General features: G+C 54.7%; 1 protein-coding gene across 1 annotated transcript in view; it reads left to right on the forward strand.

Moving 5' to 3' along the window:
• The first annotated feature begins 527 nt into the window (after positions 1 to 527).
• MYBPH (myosin binding protein H) overlaps positions 528 to 19,695 on the forward strand; it is a 28,860-nt gene continuing 9,692 nt past the window's right edge. The window contains exons 1-6 of the mRNA XM_045012857.1: positions 528 to 1,241; positions 2,737 to 2,871; positions 7,822 to 7,989; positions 13,208 to 13,296; positions 15,268 to 15,463; positions 16,547 to 16,686. Of these exons, the coding sequence (XP_044868792.1) occupies positions 1,070 to 1,241; positions 2,737 to 2,871; positions 7,822 to 7,989; positions 13,208 to 13,296; positions 15,268 to 15,463; positions 16,547 to 16,686 (900 nt within the window). The 5' untranslated portion in view covers positions 528 to 1,069. The remainder of the gene's footprint in view (positions 1,242 to 2,736; positions 2,872 to 7,821; positions 7,990 to 13,207; positions 13,297 to 15,267; positions 15,464 to 16,546; positions 16,687 to 19,695) is intronic.

The raw sequence follows: 19,695 nt of genomic DNA on the forward strand, positions 1-19,695 counted from the left end.
GGAGCAGATCAGTGACTCATGGAATTCAGTGTCCTGGAGTATGGCAGGTGACTCAGTGAGTGGTGGGGGTTGGGGGGGGGGGAATCACCAAGTGGGTTAGTGAGTGGGGGGAATTAAGGGTAGGTGAGGGGGGGAGTGGAGGGTGTTGGTGAGTGTGTCAGTGAATGGAGGCCAGGGGAGGTCACGGGGGGGTCAAGGAGTGGGGTTCAGCGGGGGTCACAGGGGGCGACTCAGGGAGTGGGGGTTGGGAGGGTCTCAGAGAGTGGGGGTCAGGGAAAGTCAGGAGGGTGGGCTAGGGAATGGGAGTCAGGGGGGTCGGGGGTCAGGGGCGTGGGTCAGGGAGTGGGGGTCGGGGGCTGACTCAGGGAGTGGGGGTCGGGGAGCCGTACCCACAGCGGCTCAGTTTAGGAGACTCTGTGGCCATTGGGTTTGGGGAGCGCCCCGCTCCGCCCTGCGCTGGGGGCCCGCTGCGGGGCGGCGGCGCTCGGGGCCGGTCCCGGGCGGGCGGAGTCAGGAGCCCCGCAGCTCCCGGCCGGGCCGGGCCGGGGTGGCCGGATGGGGGGAGTCGGGGACGCGCAGCTCCGGGGCGGCTATTCCTGGCGGCGGCCCCCGCCCGCGGCAGGGGGCTGCGAGGAGGTGACAGGTGGCAGCCGGAGCCTATAAAAATTCCCGAGCCTCCAGCGACTCACAGACCCGGTCCCCTCCCGCGGAGCCCCCCAGATCCGGAGCAGGGACCCGGTCCCAGCCGGAGCGGAGCCCCCCAGATCCGGAGCAGAAAGACCTGGTCCCAGCCGGAGCGGAGCACCCCAGATCCCGAACAGAGAGACCCGGTCCCATCCCGGAGTGGAGCCCCCCAGATCCGCAGCAGGGACCTGGTCCCAGCCGGAGCAGAGCCCCCCAGATCCGGAGCAGAGAGACCCGGTCCCAGCCGGAGCGGAGCCCCCCAGATCCGGAGCAGAGAGACCCAGTCCCATCCGGAGCGGAGTCCCCCAGATCCGGAGCAGAGACCCGGTCCCATCCGGAGCGGAGCCCTCTTCCCCCTAGAGCGGAGCCCCCAGACCTTGCGGTCATGCCCGGCAAAGAACCAGACCCAGACCCACAGCTGGACCAGGCGACCCCAGCAGCCGAACCGGCTGAAGCCCGGGCAGCAGAAGCGGCTCCAGCCTCGCCAGCAGAGGGCGCCCTGCAGCCTGAGCCCCAGGCCCCGGCCGCTGCTCCGGAGCGCGGGGAGCCTAAAGCAGGTGAAGGGGAGGGGAGCGGACCATGGATCTGGTCAGAGAGGAGCGTCTGTGCAGGGGGAGCCAGGCGGACCGGGAGCCCATCATCAGGGTTAGGGGTGGGCAGAGGGAGGCTGAGGGTGCATAGAGGGGAGGGGGCTAGGCTGGCGGGGGGAGGGGTGTATTTAGGGGATGGGGTGGGCAGGGGGAGGCTGGCAGGGGAGGGGATGTACTTAGGGGGATGGGCAGAGGGAGGCTGGGGGGCATAAAGAGGGGAGAGGGTTAATCTGGCGGGTGGGGGAGGGGTGTATTTAGGGGATGAGGTGGACAAGGGGAGGCTGAAGTGTCCAAAAGTATGACAGGGTTAAAAAAGGAGCTAGATAAGTCCATGGAGGACAGGTCCATCAATGGCTATTAGCCAAGATTGTTAGGGACACGCAGGGCGGTGCTTCCATTAGGCGACCCTAGGAGGTTGCCTAGGGTGCCAGGATTCGGGGGGCGGCATTTTGTGCGCTCCCCATGGGGCGCACAGGAGCTTCCGGTTCTGCTCCCGTCGCGCCGCCGAAGAAGGACTTTCTGCTGATGTGCCGCGGAAAACAGTGAGAGGCAACTGAGCAGCTCAATGACTGCCACTGTCGCCTGCGGCATTTCGGCGGAGGGTCCTTCTTCGGCGGCGCGATTGGAGTGGAACCGGAAGCTCCCGTGCGCCCCATGGCGCCCCAGGCAGAATTTGGGAGGCGGCATTTTGGGGACACACTCCATGCTCTGGGTGTCCCAAAACCTCTGACTGGACAACAGGGGATGGGTCACTCAGTAATTGCCCTGTTCTGCTCATTCCCTTTGAAGCAGCTGGCCCTGTCTGCCAGAGACAAGATACTGGGCTAGACGGACCATTGGTCTGACCTGCTATGGCCGTTCTTACGTTGGGTATCTGGGAGTATGGGGGTGGGCAGTGTAGGCTGGGGTGGGTGTATTGGGGGCTGGGGATGGGTGGAGAGGCTGGGGGTGTATTGGGAGAATGGGATAGGCTGGGATGTGTGTATCTGGGTGCATGGGTGTGGGCAAGGGGACTGAGGAGAGTGTATTGGGGGGCTGGGTGGGCAGGGGGGATGGGATGAGTGTGTGGGGCTAGGCTGGGTGTGTTTGGGGGCATGGGGAGGCTGGTGGGTGCATTTAAGAGGGAATGGATTGGGCAGGAGAGGCTGGGGTGAGCTTCTGGGAATGGACGGGAGATGCTGGGGTGGGTGTCTGTTGGTGCATGGGGGCCAGGGGAGGCTGGGGTGGGTGTCTGGGGATGGACGGGGGAGCCTGGGGTGGGTGTCTCTGGATCGATGGGGTGGGCAGGGGAGGCTGGGGTGGGAGTCCCAGGGTGGATAGGGGAGGCTGGGGTGGGAGCGTGGTAGGCACTTGGGGAATGCATTGAGAGGCTGTATGTGGCAAACAGGCCTAGCCGGAGGGATTGTGTCAGTTGGGGGGTGGGGGTTTCCATGTCTTTCTAAAGTGTCTGTGTTTGTTACAGAGCCGCCCAGCTGCCCATTGCACCTGGCAGTGGAGGACGTGAATGATAACTCGGTGTCCCTGACATGGAAGGCCCCAGAGCAGGAGGGCTCCACTGGCCTGGATGGATACCTGGTGGAATGCTGCAAAGATGGAAGTAGGCTTGAGCTTTACTCCTTTCTAAGCATGAAGAGCTGTGTGTTAATGGGGAAGATCATGTAACACACTGGCTGAGTGTGTCATGTCCCTAACTTGTGGCCAGGCCACACAGGTTTTGGATGAAAACCAGCAAAACATTTTTGTGTAAAATTTCTTTTTTCTTTGAAAGTTCCAAATAAATAAAAATTGACCAGCTCTCCACAGAGGCTAGGAGCTTACTATTGCTGCCAGATAGTGGGTTGACTCCAGTAACTCAACGGGAAGGGGGCCAGGATTTTGGTGCTGAAGGCCATAGGTTTAATCTCCAGTGATGACCTGTGGTGGAAGCGTTGCTCCCATGGGATAAAAGGACTTGATTACGTCGATAAGTAGCTACATGGGGAACACATTTTTAATAGTGGGCTCTTCAGTCGAGGAAGGTCTAACACAATCCAATGGCTAGAAGTTGAAGCTAGATACATTCAATCTGGAAATTAGGTGTATAGTTTTAATGGCAAGGGTAATTAAGCATTGGGACAATTTACTGAGGGTTGTGGTGGATTCTGCATCGCTGACCATTTTAAAATCACAATGGGAAGTCTTTCTAAAAGCTTTGCTCTAGGAATTATATTGGGGCAGGTGGGTCTCTGGCCTGCGTTTTACTGGAAGTCAGACAGGATGATCACAGCAGTCCCTTCTGGCCTTGAAATCTGTGACTCTATGAACCCAAGTCTCTCTTCCTGAGCCGCATACTGGAGGCAGGAGATGGCGGTGGGAACAGCAGGGTGGCTCCTTGTCCTATGTTGGGGCCTCTGAACATCTGAATCACTACATATGAATGTAGATCTGGATGCCAGAAAGCCAAAAAAACATCAGGAGGAGGAAAAAGTTTGCAGAGGAACAGTGGGGGGTTAGGGACAAACAGACGGGCACTAAGAAGGTCAGTCCCAAATTTTTAAATTTGTGTGCCTCACTTCAGGGCTCTGTGGCCCAGATCCTCAAAGGTGTTTAGGCACCTGACTCTCATTGATTTCAATGGACATTAGGTGCCTAAATACTTTTGAGGATCTAGGTCTGTGTTTCTATTTTGTCTCCTAAATAAGTGACCTGATTTTCCGCGGTCTATTGAAATCAGCAGGTATTGTGGCTGTTCAGTGCCTCGGAAAAGCAGTCCATATATTTAAGTGCCTATATATAGAAATAGGCACCCAATTTTGAACATGTTGGCGTTATGTTTGATCTGCAGGTGCAATATATTTTGGCTTCGGACTCAGGATGATTGGTGAGGGGGTGGAGATGGGCAGGGAGAGGAGAAATAGTTAATCCTCATGGACCTGAAAGGAAATGTAAGGATTAGGAAGAGATGGTTGGGGAGAGCTGGCAAGCCATGCTTGGCTGAAGCTGTAGGCATTGGTTCCTGGGTTGAGGACAGGTGGTGAGTTGGATGGTGGCAAACTGGATTGGACTAGGCTAGTGAAACTTGGTGGGCTGGTGGCAGCTGGCAGGCTCTGGTTGGCAAGTTGATAGTCTCAGATTAGTCCACTGGCTGCTTTGCTGGTTGATAGAACAGGCCAGGCTAGGGAGGGAGACCTTATTGGCTGGTGGCATTTGGCAAGTTCTCATTGGTGCCACTGGCAGGCATTGGTTGGCTTATTCTTGGGGGCTGATCCCTGGCTGCTGGCAGGATTTGCTCTGTGTTTTTCAGACTGGGGGATGGTTGGGGATGCCCTATCTGCATTTGTTGGTGGGTTGAGGTTTGGAGGATGCTGGGGAGCTCTGGCTGGGTTTGCTGGTGGGAGATGAATGTTAGCTGGATGCGTGGGGCAGTTCATGAGCCTGGCAGCGCCAAGTGGGCAGGATGCCATGTGAACCTTTGGTTGTTTAGTTGGATAGTGGAGGTCTATGATGTCTGGTTGCAGCAGGCCCACAGACTCTGGTTGGTGGGTTTGGGGCAGAGTGCTAGCCATGGCTGGCTGATAGGGAGAGGTTTAGGGGCACTGGCTGGCTTGGGGTAGACCATGAGCCTTGGTAGGATGGGACACTGCCTTAATGTAGGTTACATGGCCACCAGGGCACCTAACACTGAACTATGTAGTGAAGGAGGCAAAAGCGCTTCACAACCTGACACTCCCAAGTCTGGTGCTAAACCAGCACCTTTTTGGAGAGAGCTGGGCTAATATCCAGTCTGTTATGATCCTTGATTGTGTAGGGCCTGGTTAGCTGGTAAAGGAGCCCTGGCCATCTGGCAGTGGGTAGCTGTTGAGCCCTGGCTAGCTGGTTGGAGCTGGGCTGTTGGTTGGTTGGGGCCGGCATGAGAGTTTTGGCTGGTTGGAAAGTTTTGGCTGATGCACAAACCTTGCTGGTGGTTGCGGGTGGAAGGGGGCTTGTGACCCTTGCTCCCTTGGTTGTTTGGGTGCTGAGGCAAACTTGCTCTGGGGGGCTGCTTTGGGGGGGGGCGGGGTGGAAGACACACTGGTGGATCTTGAGGGCTTCTTCCAAGGCGTGGATGTTTCTGGTTGGATGGCCTGGCTGGCAATCCTTACTTTGATTGGCTTTTGAAGGCTCCCAAGCCTTGGCCATCTAGCATAGGTTAGGGGTTTAGACATAGGTTAGGGGTTTATTACAGGAGTGGGTGGGTGAGATTCTACGGCCTGCGTTGTGCAGGAGGTCAGACTAGATGATCATAATAGTCCCTTCTGACCTTAAAGTCTATGAGTCTATGTTAGAGCCATTGTGCTCCCAAGCTGTGGCCGGTTGAAGGCAGCTGATTAGCTCTGGCTGAGGCTGGCCAGCAAGCCCTAGTTCGTGTTTAGCGGATGGTAGAGGAGTCCTAGCCTATTCCTTGTTTTGGTGCCGGTGTCAAGCCCTGGTCAGGGATCCCCAGTGAGTTGGCCTGGGGAGGCAAGGGCATGTAGATTGGTTTGTTGGGGTGGATGACAAGCCCTGCTATGTGGCTGTCAACTCACCAGCAACTAGTGGTGTTTCCTGCTATGCTACTGACTCCCCAGAGGCTCAGTGGGAATGCACAAAGCGGAGTAGGATGGAGCTTGAGGCTCACAGGTGGATGGCTCTGAGGGAGAAGCAATGCCCTAGATTCTGTGCAGCACCTGAATGTGCAAAGTTCCCCACTTGTGGGCCATTCCCCTTCTGCAGGCTCTTCCCCTTTTGGACGCTGAACGGCACACCAGTTTTCTTTCTGAGAGGTTGATAAGTACAAGTGAGCTGGCTGGTGGGGATGGCTAATGAGCCCTGGTTGGTTGGCAGATCTGAGGGGGCTGGTGAGTGTTGGTTTGCTGGGGGCAAACCCTGGATGAACATAGGGTGACCAGATGTCCCAATAAAATTGGGACTGTTCCTATATTTAACCCTTTGTCCCGTGTCCCAATCAGGGCCACCCAGAGGATTCAGGGGGCCTGGGGCAAAGCAATTTTGGGGGCCCCTTCCATTAAAAAAAGTTGCAATATCGTAGAATACTATATTCTTGTGGGGGCCCCTCTGGGGCCCAGGGCAAATTGCCCCACTTGCCCCCCTCCTGGGCAGCCCTGGTCCCAATTGATATACGATCAGGACCCTATTTGTCCTGATATTCAGGTAAGGAGGCGAGCGGGAGAGAGGCGCAGACTCCATGGGTGGACACTCATTTGGATGCTCTGCATCCACCAGCAGCCAAGCTCCCCCCCTCCTCACCTCCTTCTCCCCCGCCCCCCAGCATGCTGCATCCCCGCTCCTCCCCTTCCCTCCCAGCACTTCCTGCTGCCTAACAGCTGTTTGGCAGTGCTTAGGACTTTCCGGGAGGGAGAGGGAGGAGCAGGGATGTGGCACGCTCAGAGGAGGAGGCGGGGAAGAGGCAGGGCAGGGGTGGGGACTTGTGGAAGGGGGTGGGGCAAGGGCAGTGCAGAGGCGGGAAGAGGCAGGGGGCGGGTGAGCACCCACCGGGCAGAGGGGAAGTTGGCACTGTAGTTTAAGGCGAGTGGCGGGCGAGGGAGGGTGAAGAGGCAAGCGGTGGGTGGGGGACTGAGGAGGGACGCAGCAAGCCAGCGCTGGGCCAGAGGATGAGGAAGGGCGCAGTGGCAGGGGGGCAGAGCAGAGAGGGGGTGGGATCTGGTGCAGAGTGGGGTTGGAGTCTGGGAGGCACGGGAGTGGACTGTGGGCGGGGCTGACAGCACCCCAATGTGTCTTGATATTTTAGTGTTGTGATCTGGTCACCCTAGGTGAACAGTTCAGAATGAGCAATTTATTCAGTGAGTTTTGCCCCTTTTTCAGGCTTGCAAGTTGTCTGCTATTCCAGATTGTTTGATGGATATTTTATGTGAGCAAATTTCAGCCTGCGCGAGCACATCTGATATTCACCGATACATAGTCATGCTGTGCAAATGGTCACCTCTAGCTGCATGGCATTGTTTCTGTTCCCTGACTGGATAACCTGACCTTTATAACCTTCTGCTGCCTTTGCCTGAATCAAAGCTGGTGTTGCAAAGCAGTGGCTCTTGGCTTTGAGCCCAGCTCTGAGAAAGCTGCGCTCTGGGAACATTAGCCCAGTCACGAATGCTCAGGAAAAGTAAGTGAGCAGAGTCACACTGAAAGTCTGATCATAACTCATGAAACCAGCATCACTCACTCCTTAGCCAACAGCGCTGGGGATGGAGGAGGCTGCACAGAGGTCTTTTGGGTTGCATTCTGCTGGGAATGACATTGACAACTTGCTAGCTAGGGATTTGATCGGTGGCACAGGTGCAGTTCATGAGGGCTTGGCTGTGCCTAGAAGTAGTTTTGGGAAACTCCCATATGGAGAGAATTAGATTCTGTAGACGGGTGCCTTGCACTACCAAAAAAAATTGTCCCATGTTGGGCCTATGAACGTTGTCAGAATCCATTTAACTTCCATCATTTACTTTATTTGGCAGTTAGCTTTTTTCTGCTTGTAACCTGCTGTGTCTTATTAAGTAAGATCTTTGTTTGTTTGTTCCAGCTGCAGACTGGGTAGCTGCTAACAAAGAACTCGTTCTTTCTACCCGGTACACAATCCGCAACCTGACATCGGGAGATAGACTTCAGATTCGTGTGAAGGCAGTGAATGCTGGGGGCATGAGTGTTCCAGCTGTCCTGGAGCAGCCTGTTGTCATCAGAGAGATACTCGGTATGGTATTGTCCTCACTCTATGCAGCCTGTATAGAAGCGACACTGGTGCAACATTATGGTAGCACAAAAAAGCACACAAGGCAGTACGTGCTCAGCTAAGGTTGAATGCTCACTAACCCTTAACTCTGCCCACTGATGCATTACAGTATGGCTTTCAATTGTGATCAAACGCTATTTCTCAAATAATAGTTATTGGGTCAAATTCAGCCCTGATGTAAATGGGTGGAACATCCATTGATTTCAGGGCACTCCGTTTGGATGTCCTTGACCTTTGTGTAGACACTTCCTCTCATGGAATGCCCATGACCTCCAGCAAAAGGCGTTCATTTGGACATTCTGATCATTGAAATAAACATTTGCTGTGTTATTTCAGTGTGTGCACTTACACTCCTATTTATACACTCATAATCTGTTGGCTCACTTGTCCTTTGCACACTCATGTGTTGTTGCACATTCACACACATGTATGCGACTGCCTGCGTGCTGGAATGATGCCTGCTTATTTCGCTCAGAAGAGGCAAGCACTGTCTGTGTGCAACATGGGAACGTGACTCACTTCGAACTGGCTAAAGAATCGTTATCCCCACACTTAGCAAGGCTCCCATTCCTCTTGGAGGGCTATGAACATGTCACTTGTGACATGGGAATACAAAGCTGTCCAAGAGCAGAAAGGACTAAGAAATTGTTAACTGTAGCTGGGCGAGGACTCGCCGCTGCAGCGCCTCCTGTCGGTCATCCTGGGAATTAGCTGTTCAGCTCCTGAGCGCCCTCTGCAGGCTAGTGCCTCGCTGCTGCTGGCCCCCCTGGTGCCCCCTGTCCTCAGGCGCTGCCTCTGGCAGTACACCCACTCTCAGGGTCTCCCCACCTGGGGAACCCCCACCCACTATCCCCACCTCACCTCAGTGGCTACTGCCAGTCACCATCTAGCCCCCTTTCACTGGGGCTGGCTGCAGTCTGTATAAGCCAATCATCACAGGCCAGGGGGTTTTGGACCAGCTGCCTCTGCCTACCCTGGGCTGCACCCTTGCACCCTAGTACTTTTCTGGCCTTTGACAAGGCCACAGCCTGGGGCTTCTCTGGGCAGGAACTCCCCAGCTCCCTTGCCCAATCCCCCAGCCCTGCTCCACTCAAGTACCCTGTTCAGCTTCCCCACAGCCAGGCCCTTCTCCCTCTAGAGATAGAGAGAGACTGACTGCTCCTGACCCACTGCCCTCTTATAAGGGCCAGCTGCGGCCTGATTGGGGCATGGCCCAGCTGTGGCTGTTTCCCCAATCAGCCCAGGCTTGCTGCCTTGCCCTGCCACAGCCCTCTCCCAGGGCTGTTTTAAAGCCCTTCAGGGCAGGAGCAGGGTTCCTGTCCCGTTACATTAACCTGTATGTTTTCATGTTCCTGTAACTCAAAGAGCTCAGTGGATTTTCTTTAAACACTCCCCCCGCTAAAAAATAAATAAAATAAATCGCTTCTGAGAAACGTTAACCCTGTAGGAAAACTCCAATAAAGCTATCAGCCGCTGAAAAAAGGGATATAAAGCTTGAATGGCCATTGCTACTCCTGTCCTGCAGTATCCCATGTGGAGTGTGGCATGCTGAGGCCCTGTACACAGGGCCGCCCAGAGAATTCAGGGGGCCTGGGGCAAAGTGTGGGAGCTGCGGTGCTTGAACTCACCCAGTGGCGGTCCGGGTCTTCGGCAGCATTTCGGAGGCAGGGGGCCCTTCAGTCGCGCCGCGTCTTCAGCAGCACTAAAGGGCCCCCTGCCGCCGAAATGCCGCTGAAGACCTGGACCACTGCCAGGCCAGGGCTCACGGGGCCTCTGTGGGGCCCGGGGCAAATTGCCCCACTTCCCCCCCAGGCGGCCCTGCCTGTACACCGTTAGCAGCAGGACTATGCTTCTTCCCATCAGCTCACATGGTTACAGCTCTCATGGTTGCTATGATCACTGTGGCGAGGGATTAGGATCAGACAGTTGTGCTGGTGGATGATGTTCTCTCGATGAGCCCCCCCTCTCCAGCAACGCAGTTGACAGCAGATGTAATGCAATTTGTAATCACGTCAGGCAGGAGCACAAACTATGTCTGTGTTCACACAAGGATTATTTGATGGATTTGATGTATTTTGATGGCTACCGCCACCTTAGCTCCGGTGTGTTATTAGCATACACAGGGCTTCTGGCCTCTGCCAGGATGTTGCAGGCAGTGTTGTCTAAACCTGCTCAGAGCAAGTGTACACAAACCAGTGTTTAATATGCCTGCAGCCATCAGCTCCTTGTCAACACTTGTGCTCCCAGAAGCAGATCAGCTGGTAATTTTAGCTGATGTCCTAGTGCAGACAAGGCCTGTCTTAGTTCATTCTGTAAGTGAATTAAACTAAATCGAATTAAGGCCACTTATTTCCAAATGAGTGTCCACATAGGAGTTTAATGTGGTTTCACTAATCCACTGTAAATTCATACCTTTAGTTAGTTCAGATTAATTTTCCTGAGTGTCCCTGTGTAGACATGCCAGGGCTCATCTACATGGTGAGTTGCTGGGTGGGAAGCCAGGCATGTGAATCTATAGTGCACCAATTTCCATACGAACTAAGCCGCATTCTGGGACTTTCACTGCACTGTAGCAATGTGCAAATGAGGAGTTACTGCATGGCAAGCTGGTGCGCTATAGGGTCAGACGCCTGGCTTGCCACGCAGTAACTTCCTGTGCAGCCGAGCCCACAAAGTTTAAGGTCAGAAGAGATCAACATCTAGGCTGAACTCCTGCATCTCACAGGCCACTAAACATCACCCAGCTGCTTTCTGAAAACACCATCTCTTCCAAAAGCACATGCTAAATGCAGAACACTGCACTACTGTGGGCAAATGTTTGAAATCAGGCAATTCAAAGATGGGGCCTGAATAGAGCAGGATGAAATTTTGTCGGCGAATCCAGCCATTCTTTTGCTTTGTTTTTTTTTGTTGAAAAATGCATTTTTCAGGGTCCAAAACATTTGCTGAATTTGAATTCGATGAATAGTTTCAACTGGAAATTATGTTTTCAAAAGAGGTGATGTTTTTTATTTTGACTGATTTGTTTCAAAACATTTTGTTTAGATTTTTTTTCATTCAAAACAGTGTTTCAGTTTTAAATCTGTCCAGTTTAAAAACACACACACACACACACACACACACACCCTGAAAAGGCCAAAATTAGAATGAAAAAGAGTCGACCAACATTTTGATTCCAAATGACATTTTTCCAAGTTATTTGATGAAAACATTTATTTCAGGATTTTTTGATTCAGACGCCAAACTGAAAAATCTATTATTTGCTGAATGCTGCTCCTGCGCAAACTGTAACTTGGCCACTTTGCGTGGTATTTTATTTTTCTGTATCTATGGTATGTTATCCAGTTTGATGCCTTCATGCTTATGCCATGGGGCCAAGTTACAGTTTTGAGCTTCCTGGTTTCTGTTAAGCTAAAATCTCAACCAGAAAGTAGCATTAACCTAATTTTTGCATTTCATTCTAGTTTCCTCGCTGTGCTAGGAACACAATACTGTGTATGGCTTATTAATGGTGCATGTTTGTTCTGCTAAACCCTACTGTGTGTACTTCACGCTGCTCCATCTGTTATTTTCCATTTTCATTTATTTATTGATGCAGTTTACTTGTTTCAACAAATCATGTGAAGTGCTCCGAAGAGATTTTAAATAGCCACAGACCCCTAGACAGACAGTTAAAAGCAGGAATGGGGAATTGTGATGTATTGTTGGACAGTCAACACAATGCACATTTCACATGTAACTAGGGCAGGAAGAAGGGTTTCACACCTGGGGAAACAATCATGAGGTCTGTACCAGGGTGAGTTATAGGCGCTGAGACGGATACACATGAATTAACATTCTTTCTTGGGGGGCGGCAGGGTGTGTGTGTGAGATTTCTTTGTTCCACCAAGACTGATAAATGCAAACGTGGGCATCAGGAAAAGATTCCAGGACCAAATAGAAGCCTGCGAGGAGGAGATGCTAGCTCAGCTGTTGGGCGCAGGCCATCTGGGAATGTCAGGCATTCCTTCGCTACCCGCCCTCCACTGCCTGTATTTTACTCTCACAGCTGTTTAGGCATCATTCAACTCAGATTTAACTCTAGACATGGGCCCCCATACAATATCCCTCCTGGAGGTAAGCCCCTGCATGGTTCATCCTGGGAGAGGCATATGCTTCTTTTATTATGTACTAGCAGAAACCCTTTGCCTCCAAAGGAACTGCCAACAAATGCAGCCATGGTAGAGTTACCCTGCTGCTATTTTGACTCTGGTAAAGGAGACAGGAAGTCCGTATACACTCACAAACATTTTCTGCTTCTCTCTGTTATGTTCCCCAGGGAACACAGAAGTAAGTTTCCAGCACAATGTGTTAGTGCCAGAGGTCCCAGTTGGTACCCCTCACCATCTGGCCCATCTCCTCTCAGCTCACAGTCAAGCAGGGAACCCCAGCTGTGGCAGGAAATGGTGCTGCATGACTTTTAGATGTGCTCTCTCCCCTGAGTCAGTACAGAACCAATTTCCCCACAGGAGGTGCTGTGCTACAGGGAGGGGTGTTGGATGACTCTGTGGGGGCACTCTCTCCAGTGAGTTAGCACTGACCCCAATGACCCAGTGTGGTGCTAGGGGGCGCTGTGCTGCAGGGAGCAACAAGGGTGACTCAGTAAGGGGCGCTCTCTCTGGAGCGAGTTCCAGTCCCAGCAATAGAATTATAGAATATCAGGGTTGGAAGGGACTTCAGGGGGTCATCTAGACCAAACCCCTGCTCAAAGCAGGACCAATCCCCAACTGAATCAGTTTTTAGAGTTACTTAGTACTATGCTGCAGGAGGCACAGCCCTTAAGATGCAAATAAAAAACCAACACCGCGACCACCCGTGGGCAGTAACAGCTCCGCAGCCCCTGTTCATTAGAGATGGGATGTTCTGGCCCAACAGCAGCCTGCCCAAGCTTCTGCTGGAGAAGTAATTCCCTGCTTGCTCCATAATCTCCTTGTGTTACTGGTGTGAGGTGGCTGCATTTCAGTGCCAAGTCAGCCAATCCTGTGCAGCTCAGGCGGGGAGCGGTTGGGGATACCTGGGACAAGAAGTGCTCTGGAAGGCCCAAGATCCTGCTGTAGGAATTCCCGCTGAGAGCGCGGGGCAGTGATTTCCCGAAGCGCTCATGAAAACAACGTGTGTGTGTGATGTCTGCTTTGTTTAGAGCACCCGAAGATCCGAGTGCCGCGCCATTTGCGGCAGACGTACATCCGGCCTGCTGGGGAGGTGGTGAACCTACTAATCCCTTTCCAGGTAGGTGGTCGATGTTTCCAGTGAATGGCTCTTGGGCTTGGCCTCTGTCTATACAGCAAACTCGCTCCCATGTGTGGAGATGCTGGGGAGGGGCTCCTCCCTTGCAGCAGGGGGCTCAAGGGAGACCCCCCAGAACAGACAGTAGCAGACAAGTGGGGAGGAGACAGGAAGCTTGAACTTGGTGGGGTGCAACAGGGGGTGCTAGTGGAGGGCTCTGAGGGGCATGAGGAGAGCAAAGGGAAAAGAGTGGTTAGCCTGCGACTCAAGCTCCCATGGTTCAATGTCTGGCTCTGCCACAAAGTCCATGTGCGACCTTGGGTTTCTCCCTTAGTCTCTCTGTGCCTCATTTCCCCAGCTGGCCAATGGGGACCAATGGTGCCTGCCTCCCAGGCCTGTGCGAGAGTAAGTATGGTAAAGGTTGGCAGGTGCTCACAGGCGTAAGGTGAGGAGAGCCAGGAAAGCACCATAGAGAGGTGTCAGCAGCTGGGGGTCACAGCTGCAGTGACCCAGGTAGGAGACCTGGAGGGGAGTTTAGGCCCCTGGGACAGAACGGAAAGGACATATGCCGGAGGAAGATGAGATGAAAATTGGATGCTGCCTGGTTCTGGAGGGTTGACGAGGAGGCCTGGGTGAGAGCCCAGGTGGTGGGCTTGGGAGGTCAGCTGGGCCCACGCTACCTGAGAGAGATCAGAGAGTTGGGTGGAGATACAGGACAGGCTGCAGGGAGAAAGGAGCTCTGCCAATTACAAGGCATGGGGAAATGCCCTTTCTCCCCTCCCCCAGCTCCTCAGCACCAGGTCTTGGGGGCAGCCCCCAGTGGGATTTTACCCCCAGCCACATGGGGGGCACTGGGAACATATTTACTGCCCATTGACTGGGTGGGAGGGGCTAGAGCCATGCCATCGGGGTCTTCACACCTGGCAGGAGTAGGAAGGATGCTGCATCCCCAAGGCTATCCTCCATGCCCCCCGGCCCCACGGCAGAGAGGGGTTGGTGGGATCCCCTTGACCACCCTGCAGGGTGCGGGAGAGGGTTCCTGCCTGCTCCCAGGACTGTGACTTGGGGGCTTGGATGCCATGTGCACCAGTGACTGGCTAGGACAGGGCATCCTCCAACTCTCTTTGGTCCCAACGGTAGCTGTTGGCCCCAATGCCATGTGACCAGCCTAGGGGCCCCACCGAGGGCCTAGGGTCCGACCTGTCTGTTTACCTAACCAAGCAGCTGCAAAGATCTATTCCGCATACCCTGCGATCCTCCCTCTCTGGCTCTTGCTGGCGAGTAGGTGCCTGCAAAGTGCCGTGCATTCTCCAGCCAGGTGCCTGGTGCTGTGATCTGGGTATCGTGCCAATTAAACCACGTAATTAACTGTCAGTGCCCTTCAGTAGGTGACACTCAATGCAAATATTGAGCGCTCCAGAGCAGCAAACCCCGCTGTCTGCACATTCTGGTCTCTCTAGCAAAGGCAAGAGAAAATGAGAATTTGACACTGCTGCAGCCAATTAGACTAGACTGTAAGAGCGAGTGGCCAGAGCCAGGAGCGGGGATGGAGATGATCCTCTGTGGCTCCCACTGGAGGATCAGGGCCACAGGCTATACGGTTTCTGATGGATGCTGTATTTTGATGTCACAGCTGACGCGCTAGCCGTAGTCTTAGCATGCGTGGGCCTAGCTGGCATTGTCCTCTTGAGGCTGTTGACTAGCAGCGACTGCTCCCAGATACCACAGCTGCAGGGGAGATAAGAAGACGGGCATTGGAAATGGAATCACAGCCAAGCCACAGATTTACCCACTAGGCAAAGCCACCTACCCACTAAAAAGCTAACATCTCAAAGGTGCTCTCAGAAGGCGCGTCTCTGCATCGCCAGTAAAGACCGCACAAGGACCACTGGCATAGAGCTGGCTGGAGGGTGCCCAGCTGGTGGAATGGACCTGAATTGCTCTCTTGAGCTTTCTCTTCCGCCTTTGTCCTAGGGAAAGCCGAGGCCCCAGGTGAGCTGGAGCAAAGACGGCCAGCCTCTGGATCCCAAGAGGGTGACTGTGCGCAATGGTGACAGGGACACCATTTTCTTCATTCGCAAGGCAGAGCGCAGTGACTCTGGCCAGTACCAGCTGAGTGTCAAGATAGACAGGCTGGAGGACAAAGCTACCATTGACATCCGTGTGATCGGTAAGAAGGTGCAAGCACTGGGCGCTGATCGGTGCCTGGATGGAGCTTTGCAGGCTCTGCTGGCTCTCATGGGCCTGCAGCCATCAAGCAAGATTCCCTGCAGCCTGGGGCCCCTAGAATTCACTTCTGCCCCATGGCAGCTCCAGCTGGGATAGCCAAGGCCTGGTGTGGCTGGGGATGGAGTTGCCAGCCAAACTCCCTGCTGGCCAGCACCCAGCAATGTGGGGAGAGATCCCAGGGCAGAGCGGTGTGTGCGGTGTCCTTATGTGTGAGACATTGGAAGCTCCTGCAGCACCTCCCGGAGCAGGGTGCTCAGCCCACTGCACTACGTGCGGTCAGGAGGAAAGGTCCACATGAGGAGCACTGCAGGGTTTGGGAGCTTGCTACTGGGCATAAGGCTAAGATGCCCTAAAGGGATGAATTAGAGGATACAAAATACATGGAGAGTAGGGACGGTGGGAGGGTCATTATGGGCTGCGGAGCAGAACTGACGGGGGGCTGAGAGACAGGGTGCATATTCTTTCCAGACTCCTGGATGCTGCTGTAGGCTCATGCAAACACGAGTAACCCATGACATCAGACAGACGCACATGCAGGGCTCTTCCTGCTCTGACACCATGGTGATGGATGCTATTAGGAAACAGTGTTTCACTAGGAGGGTGGTGAAGCACTGGAATGGGTTACCTAGGGAGGTGGTGGAATCTCCATCCTTAGAGGTTTTAAGGCCCGGCTTGACAAAGCCCTGGCTGGGATGATTTAGTTGGGAATTGGTCTTGCTTTGAGCAGGGGGTTGGACTAGATGACCTCCTGAGGTCTCTTCCAACCCTAATCTTCTATGATTCTATAGATTCATAAGAGATGGGGCAGATTCTGGATGAGAGACCAAGTGTTCCCCTAGTTACTCCCACCCCATACTGATCCACAGTGCCACACATAACCCATGGACTCAGCAAAGCAGCTGCCATCTCTGCAAGCAGGTGGCTGTGTGAGCTCTCTGTCCACTGCTGTGAGCCACCGTGCCCGCCCTGTACCTGCAAGGGGATGGCCTTAGTGGCTGGAATGAGCCTCTGGTTGTCATTGCAGAGCAGCCGGGCCCTCCAGAGAACCTGAAGCTGGTTGACGTGTGGGGGTTTAACGTGGCCCTGGAGTGGAGTCTGCCGAAGGACAACGGGAACACAGCACTCAAAGGGTACACGGTCCAGAAATCGGACAGGAAGAGTGGGGTGAGTCTGCGGCGGCTGCCCGGAATACCTCTCTGAGCAGCGGGACCTGGGATGAGTGTGCGGCTTGAGCTGAGTCAGATGCTGTGGACTGTGATACAGTGCTCATGGCAGCGGGGGGTGGGGGATGCGGGGGGTTGGTGTCGATAGCCTCAGAACCTCCCCTAGCAGGCAGACCCGTGGAGATGGAGCCCCCCCCCCCCCGAAGTCGTTTGTGTGGTGTGGGGGAGTCCGCACGTCGCGGCGCAGGAGAGGTTTGCACAGGATGTTCTTGGGTGCCTCCAAAATGGTTTGGTTCCCAGCTCCGCATGTGTTCGGTTATTTGCACAATGGCCCCAGGCGGGATCTGGGTCCTGTTGGGCCGGGTGCTGCACGGACAGGGCTCGCGGGTGAAGGCAAGACAAAGTGGCTGTAACAGACAGCTGGAAAGAATGAGGTTGAGGGTGGCTCAGGCCTTTACCCAGGCCAGGTCTGTTCACAGTGAGGTGGTTTGAAATCAGCTATTTCTAAAAAATAACGAAGCGAGCGAGAAATCAGGTCCCTACAGACCCGACGGTCTCAGCTGGGAATTGCCCATAGGTGGCCCAGTGGGGGGAGCCTCAGAGAGGGGCTTGAAAGAGGCGAGGGAAGAGGTCGGTCCAGGAGGACATTGCCCACCCAGGGGGTGTGCTGAAGAAGATGCACTGGTGGGTTTGGCAGTGGGGGTTGGCACTGTAGGGGCAGCAGAGCGGGGGAAGTTAGGGCCGTGTGGTGTGGATAAGCAGGGAGGTGTTAAGCAGTGTAGGACCTGAAAGGAAAGGAGCAGAAGCTTGTGTGTGATGACATGGAGAAGGGGGAGCTGGTGGTGGGGAGTGGGGCTCGGGGGAGTGACGTGGGCAGAACCACCTGCCATGGAGATGGTCCGACAAGCAGAGTTTTCCAGGGAAGCACTCTGAACCGGACACAGAGGTGCCGTGCCTGTAGCTGTGAGTAGCCCGGCCCTGGGCCCAGGGCTGAGCAAGAGGCGGGTGCGCTTCCGATGTGAGCAGAGAGTCACTGCCAGGCCCCTCACTACCCAGTGCTCAAGCCTCACGGTGCAATGGGGCGCAGACCCAGGCCATAAACTGTCTCAGTGGGGCACATAGTTAGTACCACTTGGGGTCCGCCCCCGATTGGCTGCTTTCCCCATTTACCCACCTCCTGGGGAAGAGCAGCCAATCAGATCTGTGCAGGAGATAGACAGGGTTCTGGCCCCCTCCCAATGATGTGACACCTTGTCAAGGGGGGTGGGGAGAGCAGAGAGTCCCCAGCAGCTCAGCGCAGCTCCACTTCTCCCACCCCCTCTTCCCCTTGTAAACAAGGGGGTCTCCTCCTCTGCCCCTCCCCTCCCTGCATGCAACATCCTGCCTGGAGCGGGGCCCCCGCTGCAGCCCCTCCCCAGGCCTGGGAAAAGGGGGTGAAGAACCCCAGGAGCTGCAGGAGGAGAGATGTGGCAGAACAGATGCAGAGGCAGAGTTGATGGGAGGACAGGATTGATTTGGGTGTTGGGGGGTGGGATTAATTGCTGGGCAGGGGAATGGGCAGATGTAAGGGTGATGGCAGTTCCCTCCACCCGCCACTTTCCCCCCCAGACCTTTAAGCACTGTTGCTGCTGAAGGAGGTCACGGGAGGGACTGGCCCGAGAAAGCATTTGGGGATATAGAAGAGGAAGGCGGGGCTGAGGGTGGGGAGGAGGCATGCCAGTTTCAGCACCTCTTGCTTTTCAGCCGGTAAAGTAGTGAAGCCCCCTTGCCCATCCCCCACAGGCACCTGTTGAAAGCCCAGTCACTGCTGAATGATGCTTGGGCACAGGCGAAAGGGAGAATGTCATGCAGGCGAGACCTGCTGAGCCAGGCACAAGGGCAACTGTTCTCTGTTGTGTCAACAACTGCAGCCTCTCCATGAGCAGACTGCTTACCCTGTGCATTAAAGGCTCATGCTGGCCGAGGGCCGGCTGCCATGCCTTGTCTATCTTGCTAGGGGCGTTCAGGGGCTTGTACTTTTTGCAGCAGAGGGAAGATTCTCCACCACCACAAGGCACAAGTCATTAGGCTGTGTAAGGGGGTGATGCTCACCTCCGTGGCACCCCCTGCTGGCCTTCCAAGGAATTAGCTCACCAGCTTCCGCAGCGCCCTCTGCCAGCCGGTGTCTTGCCTTTTGCTGGCCCCCGTATCCCTCCTGGACCCCCTTTCTCTTGCAGGTTGCCCCCTGGCAGTACCCCCACAGTATCTGGGTCTCCCCACCCAGGGGAACCCCCACCCACTATCCACACCTTGCCTCAGTATCAGGCTACTGCCAGTCACCATCTAGCCCCCTCTCACTGGGGCGGACTGCAGTGTACAAGCCACTCATCACAGGCAAGGGGGGTTTGGACCTGCTGCCTTGGCCTACCCCTGGGCTGCCCTCTGCAACCCCAGTACCCTTCTGGGTCTTTACCAAGGCCTGCAGCCTGGGAGGTTTCCAGGCCAGAGCTCCCCAGCTCCTCTGGCCTTTCCCCAGACCTGCTCCACTCTAGGTACCCTGTGAGCTCCTAAGCAGCCAGGCCCTTCCCTCTCTAGAGGCAGAAAGAGACTGACTCTGCTCCTGGCTCACTGCCCTCTTATAAGGGCCAGCTGAGCCCAGATTGGGGCGTGGCCACAGCTGAGCCTGCTTCCCCAATCAGCCTGGGAACTGCTTGCTCCCAGCCACAGCCCTTTTCTCGGCTGTTTTAAGTCCTTTATGGCCGGAGTGGGTGACCATCCCGCTACAGGCTGGTATCTCAGTAACTACCTAAGCTATCAAGAATGGCATCTTCTGTCAGTGCATTTTTTTCTGCAGCTCGCCCAGTAAAACGTCCCCAAGTCATTCTCGAGGTTATCCCAAGGGGAGGCAAATCTGCCCAGCTGTGTACCAGAGGTTTGCACAGAGAAGACACTCACATGTCACCTACTGGTGGAAATCAGAGTTGTGGCCTGTGTTGATTTTTGTTTTTCACCTGCCCTACGTGTAATAGGC

This window comes from Mauremys mutica, chromosome 4 (genome assembly GCF_020497125.1).
Source record: "Mauremys mutica isolate MM-2020 ecotype Southern chromosome 4, ASM2049712v1, whole genome shotgun sequence".
NCBI lineage: Eukaryota > Metazoa > Chordata > Testudines > Geoemydidae > Mauremys > Mauremys mutica.